This window comes from Homarus americanus, unplaced genomic scaffold, assembly GCF_018991925.1.
Source record: "Homarus americanus isolate GMGI-L3 unplaced genomic scaffold, GMGI_Hamer_2.0 scaffold42643, whole genome shotgun sequence".
Lineage (NCBI taxonomy): Eukaryota > Metazoa > Arthropoda > Malacostraca > Decapoda > Nephropidae > Homarus > Homarus americanus.
Genome location: NW_024747582.1, coordinates 971,497 through 995,308, shown reverse-complemented (window position 1 = coordinate 995,308; position 23,812 = coordinate 971,497). Strand labels below are relative to the sequence as shown.

Here is a 23,812-nt window from a genome sequence, read left to right as displayed (position 1 = left end):
ATCCTAACACAGCGCACGACGGGGAGGTAACTGGCCCAGGTGTTAGGCAGCGATCCACTACACCTGAGTGGCATCAATGACTAAATACTAGAGCGCGACGCGACCCCGTGAGTCGGCACTCAGTAGGTCTGGAGCCGCGGCCCAGACAGGTGTGCTCGCGTGTGTCTATGTGAGTGGAGGCCCCCGCTCCTCACTCCACTAATTCTGTGCCTTAATGGTGCACTTACTGGCTGTGAAAAATGTTGTACTTAAAAAAGTGATACTTTTGAGTTAATTCGTATGAGTTATCAATAAAGTTTGTGGTGTTTGAGAAATAGTTTTTTGTTAATAATGTGTGGTGCCAGAGTGTCGCTCTACTGTGATCATTACCATTATTGAGCCTGATGGTCACCTTAACTGTACAGTCAAGTACTTGAGCAAATAAAAGCATTTGTGCCTGAAACAGGTACACCAGGAACTGTCCGGCTGTCAAATGTGCTGAATAAGAATGAATTAAAATAAAACATTTGTTGGAAATTACAAGTTCTGTTACGTGTATATGATGAAGGTACAGTAAAATAATAGTACAGTACAGTACAGTTATACTGTACTCGTGTGGTTAAAGGGGGTGTATGGTTGTAATAGTACAGTACAGTACAGTTATACTGTACTCGTGTGGTTAAAGGGGGTGTATGGTTGGGTATTAATACTACAGAATAGATATAATCTCTAGAAAGAATTCAGGGGAGAATGACAAGACTAATCCCAGGCGTTAGGAACCTTGAGTACAGCATCTTAATTTGCACTCCCTCCAGAGACGTAGAGCGAGGGGCGACATGATAGAGGTGTATAAATGGAAGTCAGGGCTAAACAAAGGGGACATTACAAAGGTATTCAAACTATCCAATCAGGAGCGAACTCGTAACAATGGTTTTAAATTAGACAAATTTAGATTTAGGCGAGAAATAGGTAAACATTGTGTGGAAATAGAGTAGTGGATGAATGGAACAAGTTACCAAATATCATCATTAACTCGAATACGATGGATAGCTTCAAACAGAGGTTGGATGCTTATATGAGCAATAGGGGTTGGGTGTAAACAGGACTGCCCAGTATGGGCCAATAGGCCCGCTGCAGTTTCCTCCATTCTTATGTTCTTATGTTCTTACTTACACTTCTAGATATAAAACCCAATACTGTGTTTGCCTTATTTCGAACATTAACGCACCGTTTTCTAGGCCGTAGGTCCGGGCTACAGTACACATGGAACTTGTGAGTGTTAAGAGGTAGTCGGTGATGGGAAGATACAGAAATATATTAAGTGATTGGGAGATGAAGAAACTACCTCGTTATACTGCAGTGATGAGATGTTTGGCAGATAACAGTGGAAAATACTTGTTTCAGTGATACTAACAGGAAAGTGCCTGGCAGTGGTAAAATGACAGTGATGTTATGTAGACAGAGAGAAAGTACTTGTTTTAAGACAGATGGAAAGTGCCCTTGTTTACGATAGTGTGAAGATAGCAGTGGTGCTATCAACACAAGAGAAAGTACTTGTTTACGACAGTGATAGACAGTGTAAATAAACATCTTTTACCTGTGATTGGTAATTACATACACTAGTGAGAAAATACAATTACTACAGGTAAATATACATAGAAAATAGCTCTTATGTCAACATGAAGCAGTGATGGAGGACCTGGATGATAACAGGTGAGGTGTTTGAACCCCTAACACCTCCTACCCCCCTTTGTTGGTTTGTGTACAGTTGGTGAAGGAGTGAGTTAACAGCCTAGGTATTGGCTATTGGGTAGAGGATTAGTGAGGGAATCATCCACCACAACGAAGAACTATAGAATCATCCACCACAACAAGGAACTATAGAATCATCCACCACAACAAGGAACTATAGAATCATCCACCACAACAAGGAACTATAGAATCATCCACCACAACAAGGAACTATAGAATCATCCACCACAACAAGGAACTATGAATCATCCACCACAACAAGGAACTATAGAATCATCCACCACAACAAGGAACTATAGAATCATCCACCACAACAAGGAACTATAGAATCATCCACCACAACAAGGAACTATAGAATCATCCACCACAACAAGGAACTATAGAATCATCCACCACAACAAGGAACTATAGAATCATCCACCACAACAAGGAACTATAGAATCATCCACCACAACAAGGAACTAAGAATCATCCACCAACAAGGAACTATAGAATCATCCACAACAAGGAACAGGAATCATCCACCACAACAAGGAACTATAGAATCATCCACACAACAGGGAACTATAGAATCATCCACCACAACAAGGAACTATAGAATCATCCACCCAACAAGGAACTATAGAATTCCCACAACAAGGAACTATAGAATTCCACCACAACAAGGAATTATAGAATCATCCACACAACAGGAAATAGAATCACCACACAAGGAATTAGTCCCACCACAACAAGGAACTATAGAATCATCCATCACAACAAGGAACTATAGAATCATCATCACAACAAGGGAATCATCACCACAACAAGGAACTATAGAATCATCCACCACAACAAGGAACTATAGAATCATCCATCACAACAAGGAACTATAGAATCATCCACAAAAAGGAATAAAAATCATCACAACAGGGAACTATAAATCATCACCACAACAAGGAACTATAGAATCCACCAAACAGGGAACTATAGAATCCACCACAACAGGAACTAAGAATCCACAACAGAACTAGAATCATCCATCACAACAAGGAATTTAGAATCATCCACCACAACAAGGAACTATAGAATCATCCACCACAACAAGGAACTATAGAATCATCCACCACAACAGGGAACTATAGAATCATCCACCACAACAGGGAACTATAGAATCATCTGCCAGAATCTCCCTCCTTCAGATGTCCCTCGAGACCTACCCTTCCTCTGCCTCCCTGTAAAGACTGCCGCCAACACCCTAAGGCCCTTGCGGATTCTCTGGGGCAGGGAGGCAGACAGGACACCCAGGCATGATTGAACCTATCATGACAGCAGTGCTCCTCGACAACTGGAGGTCTAACTCCCTCCGTCAGTTCCCGCCCAAGGTCTCCAAGATGAAGCTCTTTAAGGCCAACTCGGTAAGTGGATTATTATTTACACCTGGAGAGGTCACGAGGTCACAGGTGTCCAGCATTACTGTACACAACCTCCACAAGACATGTCAATTCATATATTATAAATTTGTAAAAGAAAAAAAAATAATGGATATAAAACTACTCGACAGACAGAAGATGAATTATTGTACGTTTATAATAAAATATTCGACGGACAAAAAATAATTATTATTATTTTGCAATGACAATAACGCACTGTACAATACCCTAAACTGACACACACACATTCCTCCATAAGAGACACAGGAAGACCCACCAACAGTGTAATGCTGACGTGGCGTAGTAATTCCCTCACAGATGGTGTTATGAGGGGCCTGATGTAGTGTAATAATTCCCTCACAGATGGTGTTATGAGGGGCCTGATGTAGTGTAATAATTCCCTCATAGATGGTGTTATGAGGGGCCTGATGTAGTGTAATAATTTCCTCACAGATGGTGTTATGAGGGGCCTGATGTAGTGTACTAATTCCCTCACAGATGGTGTTATGAGGGGCCTGATGTAGTGTAATAATTCCTCATAGATGGTGTTATGAGAGGGGCCTGGATAGTGTAATATTCCCTCACAGATGGTGTTATGAGGGGCCTGATGTATGTAATACTCCCTCATAGATGGTGTTATGAGGGGCCTGATGTAGTGTAATAATTTCACAGATGGTGTTATGAGGGGCCTGATGAGTGTAATAATCTCACAGATGGTGTTATGAGGGGCCTGATGTAGCGTAATACCCCCACTGCATGGTGTTATGAGGGGCCTGATGTAGATAATTCCCTCACAGTAGGGGCCTGATGTATGTTCATGATGGGGGCCTGATGTAGTGTAATAATTCCCTCACAGATGGTGTTATGAGGGGCATCACGTGGTGTAGTAATTCCTTTACACATGGTGTTATATGAGTGAGGTGTGGTCCCAGGCCTTCCTATCGTGGAGTCTCAGGGGAATTATCACTGGGTACCTGGGACCTCACTGTGTCAAGGTTAGCTTGGGTAAGACTCAACTGTAACTGCCGAGTTATTTTGTACTGACTTAAGCACTGTTCACCATGTGTGTGTGTGTGTGTATGTGTGTGTGTGTTGCGTGTGTGTGTGTGTGTTGTGTGTGTGTGTGTGTGTGTGTGTGTGTGTGTGTGGTGTGTGTATTTGTGGTGTGTGTGTGTGTGTGTGTGTGTGTGTGTGTGCTTTGTAAGACAGGTGTGTGAGGAACAGGTGTTCAGGGGTGTCAGGACCTTGGGACGGACGGGCGGCCTCTCGGAAACATAATGAAAGTGGTTACCTGAGGTCAAGGTGGTCGGCGCCAGCCTGCACACACTCGTGGTGAGAGAGAGAGAGAGAGAGAGAGAGAACACACCTACTACCCCACACACATACACACAGCAGAGAAAACACAGACGAAGATGCAAACAAATCCACAGGAAGTTGATGCAAGCAGTCACCTGGCCGGGGTGGGGGGTGGAAGGTGAAGCTAGGTTGTGGAGAGGTTAGAGAGAAGTGAATATTTTGAAAGAGAATAAAGTTAATACGGATATATACACATAGACTCACCTTACCTAAATTGTCTTAATATAAAATAAAAGCTATTTTTATTTTAGTGGCGGGTGATGCTGTTACACACACACCGCAAGGACCTTCACACATCCTCTTAATATTGACTCCAATATTTATTTTCTATTAACCTCTTATCTCATTAGTTCGTCATGTAGTGCCTGTGTGTAGAGGCACAGTACAGTAGTTAGGATGGGGTCGAGTAGTAGTTTATGTCACTAACAAGATTTTGGAATAGCTGGAGTTGAGTCCCTCAGCTGATCCCCTTGATGTAGGTGTGGGGCTTCCCTCCATTCTGGTGCAGGAGAGGAGGTAGTGTGGGGGTGTAGGAGCTACTGTGGGGGTGGAGGAGGTAGTGTGGGGGTGTAGGAGCTACTGTGGGGGTGTAGGAGCTGCTGTGGGGGAGGTGGAGGAGGTAGTGTGGGGTGGGAGCTACTGTGGGGTGTAGGAGAGGAGGTAGTGTGGGAGGTGTAGGAGCTACTGTGGGGTGTAGGAGGTACTGTGGGGGTGGGAGGCTACTGTAGGGGTGTAGGAGAGGAGGTGAGTGTGGGGGTGTAGAGGGCTACACTTTGGGGGTGGAGGGAGGTACTGTGGGGTGGAGGAGCTACTGTGGGGGTGTAGGAGCTACACAATGGGGGTGGATGGTACTGTGGGGGGTGGAGGAGCTACTGTGGGGGTGGAGGAGGTAGTGTGGGGGTGTAGGAGCTACTTTGGGGGTGGAGGAGGTACTGTGGGGGTGGAGGAGGTAGTGTAGGGGTGTAGGAGCTACTGTGGGGGTGAAGGAGGTACTGTGGGGGTGGAGGAGGTAGTCTCGGGTGTAGGAGAGGAGGAAGTGTGGGGGTGGAGGATTGATTTGATTTTGCCGCTTGCAGCGGCTACTTTATTGTGCACCCCACACTCATCCTGTGAGCGGTAGCGCAAAAGGATTACAGAGTAGAGTTTACAAAGGGTCATAATAATTAACCCCGGTTGTCAGGATATTATGGCACTGAATGTTACACAGTATTTCATTTACATTATTTGTTTGGTTCTAAAGGGTAACTTATTCACAAATGCGTGAGTACAGGCGTGTGAAGTAGTATGTCTGGCCTCACAATTTGTTATTCACATTTAAGTGGGAGGTATTCAAGCACATTGCGTATTTGGTTCTGTACATGAGAACTGATATAGTTACTAAGTGCAAAAATGTGGATACAATCTTGATCTATCTGCTATCTTGCTATTAGAGATGAAGCGTTGTGCCATTTCACACACAGTGTGCTTGGACCTGTCCCTAAAAGGTTCTATCTTCACACAGTCGAGGACGTAGTGTTCAAGTGTGTGGCCATATGTATGGCCACACACTTTACATTTAATCTTGTTTACATCTGCTTGAGGAACATACTGCCAAAGGTACTTATATCCTAACCTTAATCTAGCGATAACAACATCTTGTAATCTAGTGATCTTGTTACTTGCTCCATGTACATGTTTCACCTGATACATCTCATCATGGTAAACTATGGATCGACTAGTGCCTGCTTGTACTAGTCTACTTGCGTCAGACACATCAATAAGTTCTTTCCTAATTACAGTTTTAAGGGTTCTTTTTGACAGACCCGAGGAGGTAGTGTGGGGGTGGAGGAGAGGAGGTACTGTGGGGGTGGAGGAGGTACTGTGGGGGTGGAGGGGGGGTGGACTGTGGGGGTGGAGGAGGTAGTGGGGTGTAGGAGAGGAGGTATTGTGGGGGTGTAGGAGCTGCTGTGGGGGTGGAGGGGCTGTGGGGTGTGGGAGGGGAGGTGGTGTGGGGTGTGGGAGGTACTGTGGGGGGAGGAGGTGGTGGGGTGGAGGAGGTGCTGTGGGGTGTGGGAGCTGCTGTGGGGTGCAGGGAGGTGCTGTGGGGGTGGGAGCTACTGTGGGGTGGAGGGGTGGTGGAGGAGATGGTGTGGGGTGTGGGAGGAGGTGTGGGGTGGGAGGTGGGGGTGGAGGAGGTACTGTGGGGTGTGGGAGCTGTGGGGTGGAGGAGGTGGTGTGGGAGGAGGTGTGTGGGGTGTGGGGACTGTGGGGGTGGAGGGTGTGGGGGGTGGAGATGTGTGGGGTGTGGGAGGAGGGTGGGTGGGGTGTGGGGTGCTGTGGGGTGGAGGGTGCTGTGGGGGAGGAGGTGGTGTGGGGTGGGGAGGGTGTGTGGGGGTGGAGGTGGTGTGGGGGTGTGGGAGAGGGAGGTGTGTGGGGTGTAGGAGGGGGTGCTGTGGGGTGGAGGAGGTGGTCTGGGGTGTAGGAGAGGGTAGTGTTGGGGGTGGAGGAGAGGAGGTGGTGTGGGGTGTGGAGGAGGAGGTGTGTGGGGTGTGGGAGCTACTGTGGGGTGGAGGAGGGTGGTGTGGGGTGTGGGCTGCTGTGGGGGTGGAGGGTGCTGTGGGGTGTGGGGCTACTGTGGGGTGGAGGAGGGGTGTGGGGTGTGGGAGCTACTGTGGGGTGGAGGAGGGTGCTGTGGGGTGGAGGAGGTACTGTGGGGTGGAGGAGAGGAGGTGTGTGGGGTGTAGGAGCTGCTGTGGGGTGGAGGGGGGGGTGGAGGAGATGTGTGTGGGGTGTGGGAGGGGGGTGTGGGTGCTACTGTGGGGTGGAGGGTGCTACTGTGGGGTGGAGGAGATGGTGTGTGTGGAGAGAGGTAGGTTGGGGGTGTGGGAGGTGCTGTGGGGGTGGATGAGCTGTGGGGGTGGATGGGTACTGTGGGGTGGAGGTGAAGGTGTGGGGTGTGGAGGTACTGTGGGGTGGAGGAGGTGGGGTGGGGGTGGAGGAGATACGGTGGGGGGTGGGAGGAGGTAGTCTGGGGTGTAGGGAGAGGAGGTAGTGTGGGGGTGGAGGAGAGGAGGTAGTGTGGGGTGTGGGAGGGAAGGAGGTGGTGTGGGGGGAGGAGGTGCTGTGGGGTGGCGGAGGCACTGTGGGGTGGAGGAGATAGTGTGGGGTGTGGAGGTATTGTGGGGTGGAGGAGGTGGTCTGGGGTGTGGGAGGGAGGTGGTGTGGGGTGGAGGAGAGGAGGAGGTGGTGTGGGGTGTGGAGGAAAGGAGGTGGTGTGGGGAGGAGGTGCTGTGGGGGGTGGCGGGAGGCACTGTGGGGTGGAGGGAGATGGTGTGGGGTGTGGGAGGTGGTGTGGGGGTGTGGGGCTACTGTGGGGTGGAGATGAGGAGATGGTGTGGGGTGTGGGAGAGGTGGTGTTGGGGTGTAGGGAGGTACTGTGAGGGGTGGATGGGGGTGGATGAGGTGCTGTGGGGTGGAGGGAGAGTGAGTGTGTGGGGTGTGGGGTGCTGTGGGGAGGCAGGTGTGGGAGATGGGTGGGGTGGAGGAGGTGGTGTGGGGTGGAGGGTGCTGTGGGGGTGGAGGAGGCACGGTGGGGTGGAGGAGGTGTATGGGGGTGGATGAGGTGCTGTGGGGTGGAGGGCTGTGGAGGTGGATAAAGGTGCTGTGGGGTGGAGGAGCTAGTGTGGGGTGGATGAGGTACGGTGGAGGTGGAGGAGGTACTGTGGGGTGGAGGAGGTGCTGTGGGGGTGGAGGAGGTGCTGCGGGGGTGGAAGGGTACTGTGGGGTGGAGGAGGTGGTGTGGGGTGGGAGAGGGAGGTTGTGTGGGGATGTAGGGAGCTACTGTGTGGGTGGAGGAGCTACTGTGGGGTGGAGGAGGTACTGTGGGGGTGGATGAGGTACGGTGGGGGTGGAGGAGGTACTGTGGGGTGGATGGACGGTGGAGGGTGGAGGAGGACTGTGGGGGTGGAGGAGAGGAGGTAGTGGGGTGGATGAGGTACTGTGAGGGTGGAGGAGCTGTGGGGGTGGAGGGAGGTACTGTGGGGGATGGAGGAGGTACTGTGGGGGTGGAGGAGCTACTGTGGGGGTGGAGGAACTACTGTGTGGGTGGAGGAGGTACTGTGGGGATCTGGTGAGTGGTGGTAAGGAGCATTGTGTGATAAGTGTTTATTGTGGTAGGTTAAATGTGAGTTGAATATATATGTGTTTAGCGGAGGAGTTGTGGGGGGGGGCAGACACGGCCTGCCAGTCACATATAATTCCGGGCCAGATCAAACTTAGTGACCCACTACACCCCTGTTAAGTGACAAGAGCCAGGGAGAGCAGTAACTAGCGGGGTTCCCCAGGGGTCAATACTGGGACCACTCTTGTTCATAATCTACATAAATGATCTAGATACTGGGATCAGCAGTGACATAAGCAAGTTTGCGGATGACACCAAAATAGGGCGGCAGATTAATTCAGGGCAGGTTGCAAATGCATTACAGGAGGATCTAAATAAACTGCAGGGGTGGTCTGAAAAATGCCAAATGAAATTCAGCACCAGCAAGCACAGCGTACTTAATATTGGAAGAACAAATACTGTCAGTGTATACAGCCTTAACAACATCAACCTAGAGAAGTCGACTTGTGAAAGAGACCTAGGGGTACTTGTAAGCCCGGACCTACGGCCTAGAAAACAGTACGTTAATGTTCGAAATAAGGCAAACAGAGTATTGGGTTTTATATCTAGAAGTGTAAGTAATAAGATTGCAGAGGTCTTATTGTAACTATATCTTGGGCTAGTCAGGCCGCACCTCGATTATGCGGCTCAGTTCTGGTGCCCCTATTATAGAATGGATATAAATTCACTAGAGTCGGTGCAGCGAAGAATGACGAAAATGATTCCGGGACTTAGAAACCTTCCATATCAGGATAGGTTAAAGAAACTAAACTTGCATTCCCTAGAAAGACGAAGAGTGCGGGGAGATATGATAGAAGTATTTAAGTGGGTGAAAAGAATCAATAAAGGCGATATACAGGGCTCCAGGGCCCAGGGCACAGCCACCCCCAGATGTTCAGAACACCACCAACCCCATGGACTGTCGCTATGGATGGTAGGTCACGTTGCATGGCGAAGCCTCAGGTCAGAAACCGTCAACAGGTAATGTCCAGGTCAGAGTGCTGGGCGGCGGTCCTTCGCCCCAAAGGACCTGGAAGATAAAGTTTATAATATCTGAGCAGGATAGACCGGAGCAACGGATTAGTTGGATAAGTTTAGGTTTAGGAGGGAGATAGGAAGAAACTGGTTCACAAATAGGGTGGTGCATGGACGAGTGGAACAAGCTTAACAACTTTGTAGTAAGTGCTGGAACGCTGGAAAGTTTCAAAAGGAGGCTGGATAGATTCATGGATGATAGAGAGTGGTAGTAACTCTCGACAGGAGCTGCCATGCACAGGCCAACCGGCCTATTGCAGACTCCTTATTTTCTTATGTTCTTATGTCTGGGAGAGAATAAAGGAAGGAAGGGCGCTAATAGGGTCAACATAGGTCACGGCAGTGTGTGTTGGGGGGGGGTGGCTGGCCCGATGCCCACAAGATCAAAGGAGTCAGTCTCATTCCCCACTGCCCACAAGATAACCTGGTAATTAAGAAGATTTTAACCAGGTGAGAAGGTTGGGTCAACTACCCTCTGACCTGGCTACCGACTGCTTAGTGACCTGGCCATTGCGGACTTGATCTCACCCTCTACTGTACATCTATGCCTTGTTATATATATATATATATATATATATATATATATATATATATATAAAAAAATATATAATATATATATATATATATATATATATATATATATATATATATATATATATATATATATATATATATATTGGCAGGTGGATGATGGCCACCGTCTCGGCCACAAGGTGTCAGTACCAAGACGCACATGGCCACACCCCAGGTTGGCGGCTCTACAAGTATTCCACACACTACTATTATTAATACTGGTCACGGGTCACCACACTGGTCACGGGTCACTACACTGGTCACGGGCCACTCACACTGGTCACGGGCCACTCACACTGGTCACGGGCCACTCACACTGGTCACGCCACTCGGTCACGGGCCACTCACACTGGTCACGGGCCACTCACACTGGTCACGGGCCACTCACACTGGTCACGGGTCACTCACACTGGTCACGGGTCACCCACACTGGTCACGGGTCACTCACACTGGTCACGGGCCACTCCACTGGTCACGGGCCACCACTGGTCACGGGCCACTCACACTGGTCACGGTCACTCACACTGGTCACGGGCCACTCACACTGGTCACGGGCCACTCACACTGGTCACGGGCCACTCACACTGGTCACGGGTCCTCACACTGGTCCGGGTCCTCCACACTGGTCTGGGCCACTCACACTGGTCACAGGCCACTCACACTGGTCACGGGTCACTCACACCCTGGTCACGGGTCCTCCACTGGTCACGGGCCACTCACACTGGTCCGGGCCACTCACACTGGTCCGGGCCACTCACACTGGTCCGGGTCACTCACACTGGTCACGGGTCACTCACACTGGTCTGGGTCACTCACACTGGTCCGGGTCCTCACTGGTCACAGAGCCCTCACACTGGTCACGGGCCACTCACACTGGTCTGGGGTCCTCACACCTGGTCACGGGCCACTCCACACTGGTCACAGGTCACTCACACTGGTCACGGGTCACTCACACTGGTCCGGGCCACTCCACACTGGTCACGGGCCACTCACACTGGTCACGGGTCACTCCACACTGGTCACGGGTCCTCACACTGGTCACGGGCCACTCACACTGGTCCGGGCCACTCCACACTGGTCACAGGTCCTCTCACGGGTCACTCCACACTGGTCACGGGTCCTCACACTGGTCTGGGGCCCTCACACTGGTCCGGGCCCTCACACTGGTCCGGGTCACTCACACTGGTCTGGGTCACTCCACACTGGTCACAGGCCCTCACTGGTCACAGCCCTCCACACTGGTCTGGGCCACTCACACTGGTCACGGGTCCACTCTCACGGGTCACTCACACTGGTCACAGGTCACTCCACACTGGTCACGGGTCACTCACACTGGTCTGGGGTCCTCCACACTGGTCAGGCCACTCACACTCGCTGCCGTCTCATGGTCGAGACACACACACACACACCACTAGGGGGTATACCACCTCCATTATCAATCTTAATAAAGAGGAGAGATCGCTGGGATCCTTGAGGGTTGACAACTGACATAGACAACACATGGCTGGAGGCGAACCCGTGTCCTCGCCACACCCTCCAGTCACTATCATTACCGCCACGACCAAGTACTGACTGTTGTCATGACAGGCATACAGTACAGTCTCAACGTTTGGACGGTCAAGACAGTCAACAGTTCAAGTAGACAGACGTGAAATGAATAATCAGGTGTGAGAGAGAGACTTACAGCAGGCATGGGCAACCTTTCCTCGGTCATGGCTGTATTACGATTTAGGTATTTTGCTGCTGGCCAACCAACCATAATTTATATCCTACCTAAACCATAAGTAGTGTTAAAATTGTATTAGCACGGTCAGTGAAACAGTTTATGACCACGTCAGGGCGGAGTATTAAAGAGGAGGGCCGGAACCCCCTTTTCGTCAGAAAAGTCCCAAACTCTTTTTAATGCAGTATTGTGCTCAGGCGTTTTTGAATAGTAGAAATTAATTGCTGTTGACCTCAGAATATCTTTTAATAACAAGTGTGCATAATGGTTATAACATTAGTCCCTGGAGAGACCTGACAAGACGAGAATAAATAACAGACAGCCAGGCAGGAAAGGCTGTGTAACCGCCGTCCCTGAAATCTATTACCCGTCCCTGACCCCACTTACCCGACCTTAGTTAATTCCCAAGTGACCCCCTGTCACATAGCAGCTACTCCATCAAACAGACCGCGCCAAACGTGGCCCATAAACTCACACAAGTTTATATTGTTGACTATTTATACTTATTTCACTGTTATATTTTCGTAGTGGATGAATGGAACAAGTTACCAAATATCATCATTAACTCGAATACGATGGATAGCTTCAAACACAGGTTGGATGCTTATATGAGCAATAGGGGTTGGGTGTAAATGGGACTGCCCAGTATGGGCCAATAGGCCCACTGCAGTTTCCTCCATTCTTATGTTCTTATGTAGTTACTTACTCTTAGGTGATGAAACACTAATAACTTGTGTGTGTGAAGATTATACTTGTAATAAACATTGCTTTAATCACCATATACTGGCTCAACCACGGGCCACATTAAATATAATTTCTCCATCACTCCGCAGAGACATTGTTTGGGCAGAGGGTTGCCTTTGCCTGACTAAGAGTGGAATGTGCCTGTGTGAACACCGGGTTAGCATTGTGTTGTGGTGATGTGATGTACACACACACACGACACTTGTTGACAACTCTGGTTGCGTTGACACTTGCATTACTGTGTGTGGCACTTTTGTTTACTGTCTGTGGCACCTTTGTTTACTGTCTGTGGCACCTTTGTTTACTGTCTGTGGCACCTTTGTTTACTGTCTGTGGCACCTTTGTTTACTGTCTGTGGCACCTTTGTTTACTGTCTGTGGCACCTTTGTTTACTGTGTGTGGCACCTTTGTTTACTCTGTCTTGCACTTTACCCTGTACTTTCCTGGCACCTTTGTTTACGCCTGTGCACCTTTGTTTACTGTCTGTGGCACCTTTGTTTACTGTCTGTGGCACCTTTGTTTACTGTCTGTGGCACCTTTGTTTACTGCCTGTGGCACCTTTGTTTACTGTGTGTGATAGCACCTTTGTCTTGTGAGTCCCCTCACCTCGTGGCCGCGTGGTGAAGGTGTAGAGTGGTGACGCAGAGACGCAAGAATTTGTTGAAACAGATGTGGTACTGTAACGGCTGGCCTTTGATGTACTCTCTCTCTCTCTCTCTCTCTCTCTCTCTCTCTCGTTCTTTGTTGGCCTTTATTTATTTCCCGACTTTAATATTAAATTCCGTTCCCATTTTTTCCCGATACATTTCGTTGTAATCTCAGTTTTCCTCGTTAAATGCCTACTTTGAGGTAATGCCACCTCGTTGGTATAATGGTGACGTCACGGTGGTTCAGGATCCTCTCGTTGGTATAATGAGTGCCGTCACGGTGGTTCTGGGATCCTCTCGTTGGTATAATGGTGCCGTCACGTGGTTACGGATCCTCTGGTAATGGTGACGTCACGGTGTTCACAGGATCTCTCGTTGTTAATAGCCTCGTGTTCGGACCTATAGCCTCACGGTGATAATGGACGCCGGTGGTGATCGTTGGTATAATTCGTTGGTATAATGAGTGACGTCACGGTGGTTCACAGGATCCTCTCGTTGGTATAATGAGTGCCGTCACGGTGGTTCACAGGATCCTCTCGTTGGTATAATGAGTGCCTCAGATGGTGTTATGAGGGACCTCACATGGTATGAGTGAGGTGTGGTCCCAGGCCTTCCTATCGTAGACGGATTAACACATCGCTGGTTGTTGTTGGGTCTAGGGGCAGTTATCACTGGGTACCTGGGACCTCACTGTGTGAAGTTTAACTTGGGTGCGACTCTGCTGTTACTGTTGAGTTGTTCTCACTGACTTAAGCATTGTTCACCACTGTTCACCTCTGTTCAACACTGGTTCCATTCCTTTCCTAAATGAAATTGTAACTTCTGGCGAGAACTTGATATTCCGGTGGGGAGGAGGGGGTTCAGGGAGGTGGTATAGGCCAATTTAACACTTGCCTGTTTTCCCTTCCGCTCTAATGAGGTTATGGATCACTGCTGGAGCTTAATTCTTTCACCACCACCATCACTATCATCATCACCACCACCACCACCATCATCATCACCACCGTCATCACCACCACCACCGTCATCACCACCACACACCATCATCATCACCACCGTCATCACCACCACCACTATCATTATCATCATCTGAACCAGCACGGCATCATTAGTTCTGTCATTATCACGCACTCAAAGGCTACCAAACTCTCTACTTGTCTGTGTGCTGTCTGTCTGTGTGCTGCTGTCTGTGTGGCTGTGTGGCTGTCTGTCTGTCGCTGTCTGTGGCTGTCTGTCTGTGTGGCTGTCTGTCTGTGTGGCTGTGTCTGTCTGTCTGTGTGGCTGTCTGTCTGTGTGGCTGTCTGTCTGTGTGGCTGTCTGTCTGTGTGGCTGTCTTGTCTGTGTGGCTGTCTGTCTGTGTGGTTGTCTGTCTGTGTGGCTGTCTGTCTGTGTGGCTGTCTGTCTGTGTGGCTGTGTGGCTGTCTGTCTGTGTGGCTGTCTGTCTGTGTGGCTGTCTGTCTGTGTGGCTGTCTGTCTGTGTGGCTGTCTGTCTGTGTGGCTGTCTGTCTGTCTGTCTGTGTGGCTGTCTGTCTGTGTGGCTGTCTGTCTGTGTGGCTGTGTGGCTGTCTGTCTGTGTGTCTGTCTGTCTGTCTGTGTGGCTGTCTGTCTGTGTGGCTGTCTGTCTGTGTGGCTGTCTGTCTGTGTGTGTCTGTCTGTGTGGCTGTCTGTCTGTCTGTCTGTGTGGCTGTCTGTCTGTGTGGCTGTGTGGCTTGTCTGTCTGTGTGGCTGTCTGTCTGTCTGTCTGTGTGGCTGTCTGTCTGTGTGGCTGTCTGTGTGCTGTCTGTTGTGGCTGTCTGTCTGTGTGGCTGTCTGTCTGTGGCTGTCTGTCTGTGTGGCTGTCTGTCTGTGTGGCTGTCTGTCTGTGTGGCTGTCTGTCTGTGTGGCTGTCTGTCTCTGTGGCTGTCTGTCTCTGTGGCTGTCTGTCTCTGTGGCTGTCTGTCTGTGTGGCTGTCTGTCTGTGTGGCTGTCTGTCTGTGTGGCTGTCTGTCTGTGTGGGTCTGTCTCTGTGGCTGTCTGTCTGTGTGGCTGTCTGTCTGTGTGGCTGTCGTGTGTGTGGCTGTCTGTGTGTGGCTGTCTCTGTGTGGCTGTCTGTCTGTGTGGCTGTCTGTCTGTGTCTGTGTGGCTGTGTCTGTGTGGCTGTCTGTCTCTGTGTCTGTGTGGCTGTCTGTCTCTGTGGCTGTCTGTCTCTGTGGCTGTCTGTCTCTGTGGCTGTCTGTCTCTGTGGCTGTCTGTCTCTGTGGCTGTCTGTCTCTGTGGCTGTCTGTCTCTGTGGCTGTCTGTCTCTGTGGCGTGTCTGTCTGTGTGGCGTGTCTGTCTGTGTGGCTGTCTGTCTCTGTGGCTGTCTGTCTCTGTGGCTGTCTGTGGCTGTCTGTCTCTGTGGCTGTCTGTCTGTGTGGCTGTCTGTCTCTGGCTGTCTGTCTCTGTGGCTGTCTGTCTGTGGCTGTCTGTGGCTGTCTGTCTCTGTGGCTGTCTGTCTGTGTGGCTGTCTGTCTCTGTGGCTGTCTGTCTGTGTGTCTGTCTCTGTGTCTTAGTTATTTTTGCCACACAGACAGCAGCTGGTTATTGTGTTGGTGTTGGAGAGGGAGGGAGTGTGGGTGGTGGTGGTGGTGTTGGAGGGAGAGTGTGGGTGGTGGTGGTGTTGGAGGGGGGAGGTGGGTGGTGTTGGTGCTGGAGAGGGGGAGGTGGGTGGTGGTGGTGTTGGAGAGAGGTGGGTGGTGGTGGTGTTGGAGAGGGAGGGAGTGTGGGTGGTGGTGTTGGAGAGGGAGGGAGTGTGGGTGGTGGTGGTGTTGGAGAGGGGGGAGGTGGGTGGTGTTGGTGTTGGAGAGGGAGGGAGTGTGGGTGTTGGTGTTGGAGAGGGAGGGAGTGTGGGTGGTGTTGGTGTTGGAGGTGGGTGGTGTTGGTGTTGGAGAGGGAGTGTGGGTGTTGGTGTTGTGGAGAGGGAGAGTGTGGGTGGTGTTGGTGTTGGAGAGGGAGGTGTGGGTGGTGGTGTTGGAGGGAGGAGTGTGGGTGGTGTTGGAGAGGGAGGAGTGTGGGTGGTGGTGTTGGAGAGGGAGGGAGTGTGGGTGGTGGTGGTGTTGGAGGTGGTGGTGTTGGAGAGGGAGAGTGTGGGTGTGGTGTTGGAGAGGGAGGGAGTGTGGGTGGTGGTGTTGGAGAGGGAGGGAGTGTGGGTGGCATAGGGTGGGTTATATATACATACTCCTGGGTGTCTGGCCCTCCTCCAAAACAACACACGCTTCTCCTGCCTCCTCCACCTCCACACCCTCCTCCTTCCTCATTCCCTTTGTTTATCATAATCAATAGCCGCCATATTCTTTATTTACTTTTGTTTATCGTGAATTCTCTTTTTGTTTGTTTACGATGCATTATTTTATTAATTTGTTCAGCGCTTTTAGGAAGTGTGTGTGTGTGTGTGTCTGTACATTGGCTTGGATTTGGTGAATATTAAGTGTGAGAATCTCTCTCTCTCTCTCTCTCTCGTAATTGTTCTGCAATACTTCATTACAGCAGCTGTCTGGGAGGGGAGGGCGGTCACTGTCCCGTGTGTGTGTAACAACGATGATGATAATGATAGTATGGGGGGGGGGGGTTATAAACAGGTGTGTGTTAATCTAGTCCAGTGTTAAGGATCTTCCTCCCTCACTGGCTCACAGGGGGGGGGTGTTATAAACAGGAACACCCTCACAGACCGGCGCCCATACACCCATGTGAACGACCGTTACAATGTTTATGGCACTGTCAGACCAGATGGACACAGCTTCAAAGAATAACATGTAAACCTGTATGAGGTGACGTAAGACTATAAGGTATCATGAGGACGGCTCCTCCCACCAACTGACGTGACCACGCCCATAACTTGAACTAGCCAATCAATGACCAAAAGAGGTCAGGTCACTAGGAGAATCTCTGAAAAACGGGCTGTGATTGGACGCTGATAATGTGCTCCCGGACCCGTGAGCAGCGTTGGACGATACAGTCAGTAAGTCAGTTTACCATTGGGTGTGATAGAGTGCAGAGGTTTCTGTATGGCCCTGCGATGGGTCTTACTGGGTCAAGGTAATGTGTATTTAATGTTTTTCTGTAGTGCGGGTGTATAGTGAGTTATCAACTCCTGTTATCTGTCGCGTAGGTGGTATTGGGGTCAAGTTATCGGGGCCCATTTGTTATCACTAGGTGTCGTACACCGCCCCTCTACCCTTCATCCCTATACCAGTAGTGTGTGTGGTCCCGCGCGGATGTAGACGGTGGTGTTGTCTGGCCCTGTGTGGATAGGGTTACGTGGATAGTACCTTATGGCCGCGTGGATAAGATGAAATAGATAATGGATATGCTTGTCTAGTTACTGTGGATGGGATGAAATGACCAAAGTTTTAAAATCTCGCCGTAACAGTACAAAAACTGGTTTAGTGACGTCACCACTCAGCTGACACTTTGCTTGCCTGTGACGTTATCAGTCAGCCCCGAGGTCGCGTGCAGAGTAAGTGACACTAGAGCATTGTTGAAGGTGGCTCTTTACACCCATGACGTACGTCACCTCTGACATCATTATTGACTTGGTATTATGGTTATCTGTGACGTCAACAGTTCTATTATCACCAGTGTTGTTATTTTGCAATGTGACGTTTGCTCTACATGTGTTTTTTTGTGACGTTACAGCTTCACTAAATTGTTTTTGACGTCATTCGTAACTAATAAGTTTAGGTTTAGGAGGGAGATATGAAGGAACTGGTTCACAAATAGGGTGGTGGACGAGTGGAACAAGCTTAGCAACTTTGTAGTAAGTGCTGGAACGCTGGAAAGTTTTAAAAGGAGGCTAGATAGATTCATGGATGATAGAGAGTGGTAGTAACTCTCGACAGGAGCCGCCATGCACAGGCCAACCGTGTGGTTCACTAGTGGCGTCTTTACTCGCTTTTGCGTTTATTTAGATGCCGTGACGTCACTACTAGCTTTGGCATGTTTATCAAATTGACGTTATTAATCACGTACTGGAGAAGTTTACCTGCGTAGCGTCACCACTTGCTGAGCTACGTTTATATGACGTCATTAATCATGTGTTGGAGGTGTTTACCTGGGTGACGTCACCACTCAAGCAGGGTCCAAGAATAACCCTCAAGCGGCTAATCTGAGAGAGTGAAGCTGGAGCTCAGGAACAGTTTATTTAACACTTAGAAGCAATCACTTCTGGAACCTTGTGAACTGTGGCACAACCAGTTATAGATGCTTGACTCAGTTAATTAACACTTCTTCTATTTTTTTCTAAAAATACACCTAGGTTAATTGTGTTGAAACTGGTCATTCTAGCGAGACTAGTTGCTTCAGGACTTCTAAGGGACAGATCGCCCCGCCTCTAAAGAAAACCAGTGAGCCAATCTTTCCCAGCGTACGGCTTGGCGTCTGTTAATGAGGAAGTCTCTAAGCCATGGTATAAGACTTCTTCGAAACCCGAGGTCGATAGCTTTGTTGGATGATTAAATTGTGGTCGACTAGGTTGAATGCCTTAGTGAAGTCAATGAAGGTGACAGCTACAGACGTTTATCGTTTCTCCAGATGGCGGTATATGTAGTCGAGAAAGCTGACAAGACAGTGAGTGGTGGAGGAAGTTTTCATATTACCAAATTGCTGAGGATCTACGGCTCCTACAATATCAGCATAAGCCCAGTCGAACACAAAACTTTCACAGATTAAGCTGGGTATTGGGGTAATTGCAATGGGTCGTAGCTGATTCATCCCTTTTCCATGATTCTGGGACCCCGACCTTGTTTGCAACAGCATTCCAGTTTCTGCATGTGCCTTTAGGTTAAACCATGGAACATGTTTACTTTTTTACTTTTATCCTCTTCACTGATCGGCTCGTTAGCCGCTTGGTCACGTCTCTGATAACTTTTCCTTATATCCACCTAACCTAACCTAGAGGTGTACAAGTGGGTAAGTGGGATTAACAAGGGTAAAATGGAAGATGTTCTGAAGCTCAGTAATAACGAAATAACTAGAACAAATGGCTTTAAATTAGATAAATTCCGATTCAGAAAGGATATAGGCAAGCACTGGTTTGGTAATAGAGTTGTGTATATGTGGAATAGGCTACCGAGTGCTATAGTAGGATCGGGGACGCTAGGGAGCTTCAAGACTAAGTTGGATAGGCACATGGAAGTGCTGGGATGGGTGTGAAAGGGATCTGCCCTGCATGGGCCAGTCGGCCTCCTGCAGTATCCCACTTTCTTATGTTCTTATGTTCTTATGTTAAATTTTACAATAACCTTCACAAACCCACCAAAGTCTCGCCATCAACCATGAGACAAAACAAAGCTTGATCCACAAACAAATACGTTGAGATTCAAGTGAGACAGCAGGAACCAGGTCCTCATTCATCTAGTATACGGGGCCATTTTTGTCCCTCTATCCATCTTTATTGTTGAAAAGACTCCTTTCAGCATTGTGTATTTCGTCATCAGAAATCCTTGCGCTGCTGGTAACTGGTATTTACAGTATATATCAGTATGGCATCAGTTTCAGATCAAAGCAATTTTTGGCCGGATCACAACCCAATAATTCATATTTACGACTTCGACCTTTCTCCATCCCATGAATACAGTACAGTAGTTGTTTGTTTTATGCAAGTTTGGTTAATGAACTTTCTTGGGACTAAGCGTTGCATGGTTGACAAACTTGGCCATTTTTGTCTTGATATTCCCAGCTAAATTATTGTCACAATTAATACAGTAGTTAGACAGACAGACAAGTAGATATACACTAGCACCCAAGTTATGCGGCACCTTCGGGGATTAGAGATGCCAGATAAACAGATTTTCCGGTAAGTTGCAACTCACTCTTCCAATCCCCCCAATAAATTCTACTATTGTAATGCTAATATATTATAGTATGTTGATCCCTGGGGTGAACGAGTGTGAAGTTTGATTACGTTAACAGGATGGAGGGGGGGTCTCGGCGGGCGTTCACACGTTCTTTCGTTCATTATAATGTCACAGGGAATTAGTGTGTGAGGGGCGAAATAACTACTGAAGCCGGTGGTGTGTGTATGTAAATATGTGTTATCAAGTAAAGGGAAGAGGCCCTCTACGACGTATCCAGAATCACCACACACACACACCTACACACACACACACACACACACACACACACACACACACACACACACACACACACACACACACACACACACACACACACACACACACACACACACACACACACACTTTCCCCCGCACCTGATGTTGGTCAGCGTGACAAACAGAACCACACAGTAACTTGGCCGCACTAGAGAAATGGGTGGTAGGGTTTGTGGGTGTGGGTGGATAGGGATGAGGGTGGGTGAAGAAAGACTGACAATGGGTGGTAGGGTTTGTGGGTGTGTGTGGATAGGGATGAGGGTGGGTGAAGAAAGACTGTGGTTGTTGGCGAGTGACTTTACGTTCGCTTAATGGGCGTAGAGTAAACGTATCTCAGCAGTCCTTGTAAGCTTAGATTAGATAGGAGTCGTGTAAGCGTAGATCAGTTCGAGGTTGCATAAGCAGTGACCTGAAGCGTAGGTGTCTACACCCTCGTAAGTTGACCCAGCCTTGGTAATTAAAGTGAGATTAAGACCTGACCCAAGAGTTGTCACGGTCACAATGAACCAGAATTATCAGTCATGCGATTAGCTTAACCCGGCAACATGACCGTGTTAACTCAAGAAGCAACCAGTACACCTGACCAGATTAGTGACATGTTTCGGCTGAAGACCCGCCAATATAAGGCCCCCCCCCTCCCTTGAACATTTACATTAGGATTATTATTGTAACAGGGAAGGGGCCGCCAGCTCCCTCCCCAGCTAGCAGTCTCCCATAGGAGAGACAGTCCAGCAGCACTTGCAGACAGCCGCTGGGCCTCCCCCAGGTCACACGTGAGTCATTGTCTATTAATTTCGATATTTTGATCTATTGATGTCTGTGTCATTCAGTTAACTAAAAATAGTTGGTGTTTAGAGAGATTCTCCCTAAGAATATATAATACGAAGTGCAAATAACTAATCGGCCACGCTAGTAACGTATCTAAAATATTTATTAATATGCCTGCATTACACGTAGATCAGTTCCAAGTTCCGTAAGCTTAGACTAGTTAGGAGTCGTGTAAGCTTAGATAAGTTTGAATTTAAGCAGGATTAGAACAGTTCGCATACAGTAATTGCGAACTCATTTAAGCTTAAAATAACAGTGATAGTGTAAACCTCAGACCTTCACGTGATTGGGAAGTCAGCAAGACCCCCACAAGCTGACACGTGTGGGATTCGTGTAAACTTGAGAGCATTGGGGGATTAACGTGAAAGAGGAACTATGTGTGCAGGTTGAAGTACACAAAGAAGCCGCTTTACATAGCCCTGGGATGTTTGTTGAGAGAGAGAGAGAGAGAAGAGACGTAGAAGAAAACTATTACCCTGAAAAAATTTGATAAAGATATTGTCTAGTGTGTGTGTTACCTGCAGGATAATCTCCCTCTAAGCTCACCACCTGTTAGTAACTTTCTATCTTAGGAATTTGCGGTTAGGGTGAAATTTTTTTGCTGGAACTTGTGTTAGGTGTGTGTGTGTGTGTGTGTGTGTGTGTGTGTGTGAAGGCAATTGGGAGTAATGTGTTCACTTTCGTTGAGTTATTGTGGCCTGGATTATTTAATGTTGATTTTATTAAGAGAGAGAGAGAGAGAGTATGTGGCGCCTTGTTCAGTGTAGCGCGGTAATACATCTTGTTGTTGGAGGTTAATGCTATTTGATTCTGTGAGAAACCTTGTAGTATCTGCCTCACTGTTGGGCTGGGTAGGCAGAAGTGAGCAGACGGGAGGAGGTACTTAGGCAGACAGAGGTAGGCAGACAGGAGGAGGTAGGCAGACAGAGAGGTGGGCAGACAGGAGGGGGAGGTGAGCAGACAGGAGGTAGGCAGACAGAGGTAGCAGGCAGACAGGAGGGAGGTGGGCAGACAGAGGTGGGCAGACAGGAGTGAGGCAGACAGGAGGTAGGCAGACAGAGGCAGAGGTGAGCAGACAGAGAGAGGTAGGCAGACAGGAGGGTAGACAGACAGAGGTAGGCAGACAGGAGGGAGGTATGAGCAGACAGGAGGAGGGAGGTAAGGCAGGCAGGAGGGGGTGAAGCAGGCAGGGGAGGGGGTAGGCAGGCAGGAGGGGGGGAGGTAGGCAGGCAGGAGGAGGTAGGCAGACAGAGGTGGAGGCAGACAGAGAGGTGGGCAGACAGGAGGTAGGCAGACAGGAGGGGGAGGTAGGCAGACAGAGGTAGGCAGACAGGAGGAGGTAGAGGCGGGCAGAAGGAGGAGTGGGCAGACAGGAGGGAGGTAGGCAGACAGGAGGAGGTAGGCGAGACAGAGGTAGGCAGACAGGAGGGAGGTAGGCAGACGGGAATTGGGGTAGGCAGACAGAGGAGGGAGGTATAGGCAGACAGGAGGAGGTAGAAGCAGACAGGAGGGGGAGGTAGGCAGACAGGAGGTGGGCAGGCAGGAGGAGGTGGGCAGGCAGGAGGGAGGTGGGCAGACAGGAGGGAGGTGGGCAGACAGGAGGGAGGTGAGCAGACAGGGAGGGAGGTAGGCAGACAGGAGGCAGACAGGAGGAGGTGGGCAGGCGGGAGGGGGGTGGGGCAGGCAGGAGGGGAGGCAGGCAGACAGGAGGGGAGGTAGGCAGACAGGAGGGGAGGTAGGCAGACAGGAGGGGAGGTAGGCAGGCATGTAAGACGAAACACACACCACCTGCCATTGTTTACATACGGTTGTTCACTTCCACCAGACGGAATTTGTGTGTTTGTTGTGGACCACGTGAAGATTAGGCACCCCAGCTTATTTCCCCCATGAGATTAAAATAACCTCACCTAACCTTTCTTAATCTCGTCTAATCCGGCAACTTAACTTAACCTAACCATGATCTAAGTTTGTTTAAATCCGGCTACTTATCGTTTAGAAAAGGTGAGGTAAAGCAGTTTGAAGGTTATCAGGACAATCTCTCACTCTCTCCCCGAGGTTGACGCAACGCAGACGATTATCAGCATAATGGCGTAGTATAGTGACGCATGTGGACCAATAGACTGACGCCTTTACACCAGATGGTACAGTAGAGCGAGGTTAATGTGTAGCCTCAGGACCCAGCCTAGCAAGGTCGCCTCTCTCTCTCTCTCTCTCTCTACGACACAGAGAGGAAGGCGGTCATAGTTCCCCAACACAACAAAAACATCAACACTGAGCCAGCAGTCATTATAGCAGTCACTCCGCATGTCCACCACAAGTCTCTCTCTCCATCTACGAGGCCAAGAACTCTTACACATTCACAAGGACTTACACATACCTACGTCTAAGGATATTACTTGACTTATATTAGGTTAGGTAACAGGTCAAGTTGGCTTAGATAGGTTTAGTCTAGGGTTGGTTAGGGTAGTAACTCTCGACAGGAGCTGCCATGCACAGGC

General features: G+C 49.2%; 1 protein-coding gene across 6 annotated transcripts in view; it reads left to right on the top strand.

Annotated features, from left to right (window-relative positions):
• Positions 1-23,812, top strand: part of LOC121879665 (rho GTPase-activating protein 45-like) — a 152,529-nt gene that overhangs the window by 24,162 nt on the left and 104,555 nt on the right. For 4 of the 6 annotated variants that reach the window (XR_006091388.1, XM_042386357.1, XM_042386360.1 and 1 more), the window contains exon 1: positions 2,775-3,128. The exons of 1 other annotated variant lie outside the window; for it this stretch is intronic. Coding sequence is in view for 3 of the 5 variants with exons in the window: in XM_042386357.1 (XP_042242291.1) it covers positions 3,021-3,128 (108 nt within the window). In the remaining 2 variants the exon portion in view is untranslated. Of the gene's footprint in view, positions 1-2,774; positions 3,129-17,610; positions 17,834-23,812 lie in introns of those variants that run through there. One more of the 6 variants, XM_042386359.1, reaches the window with a different exon arrangement.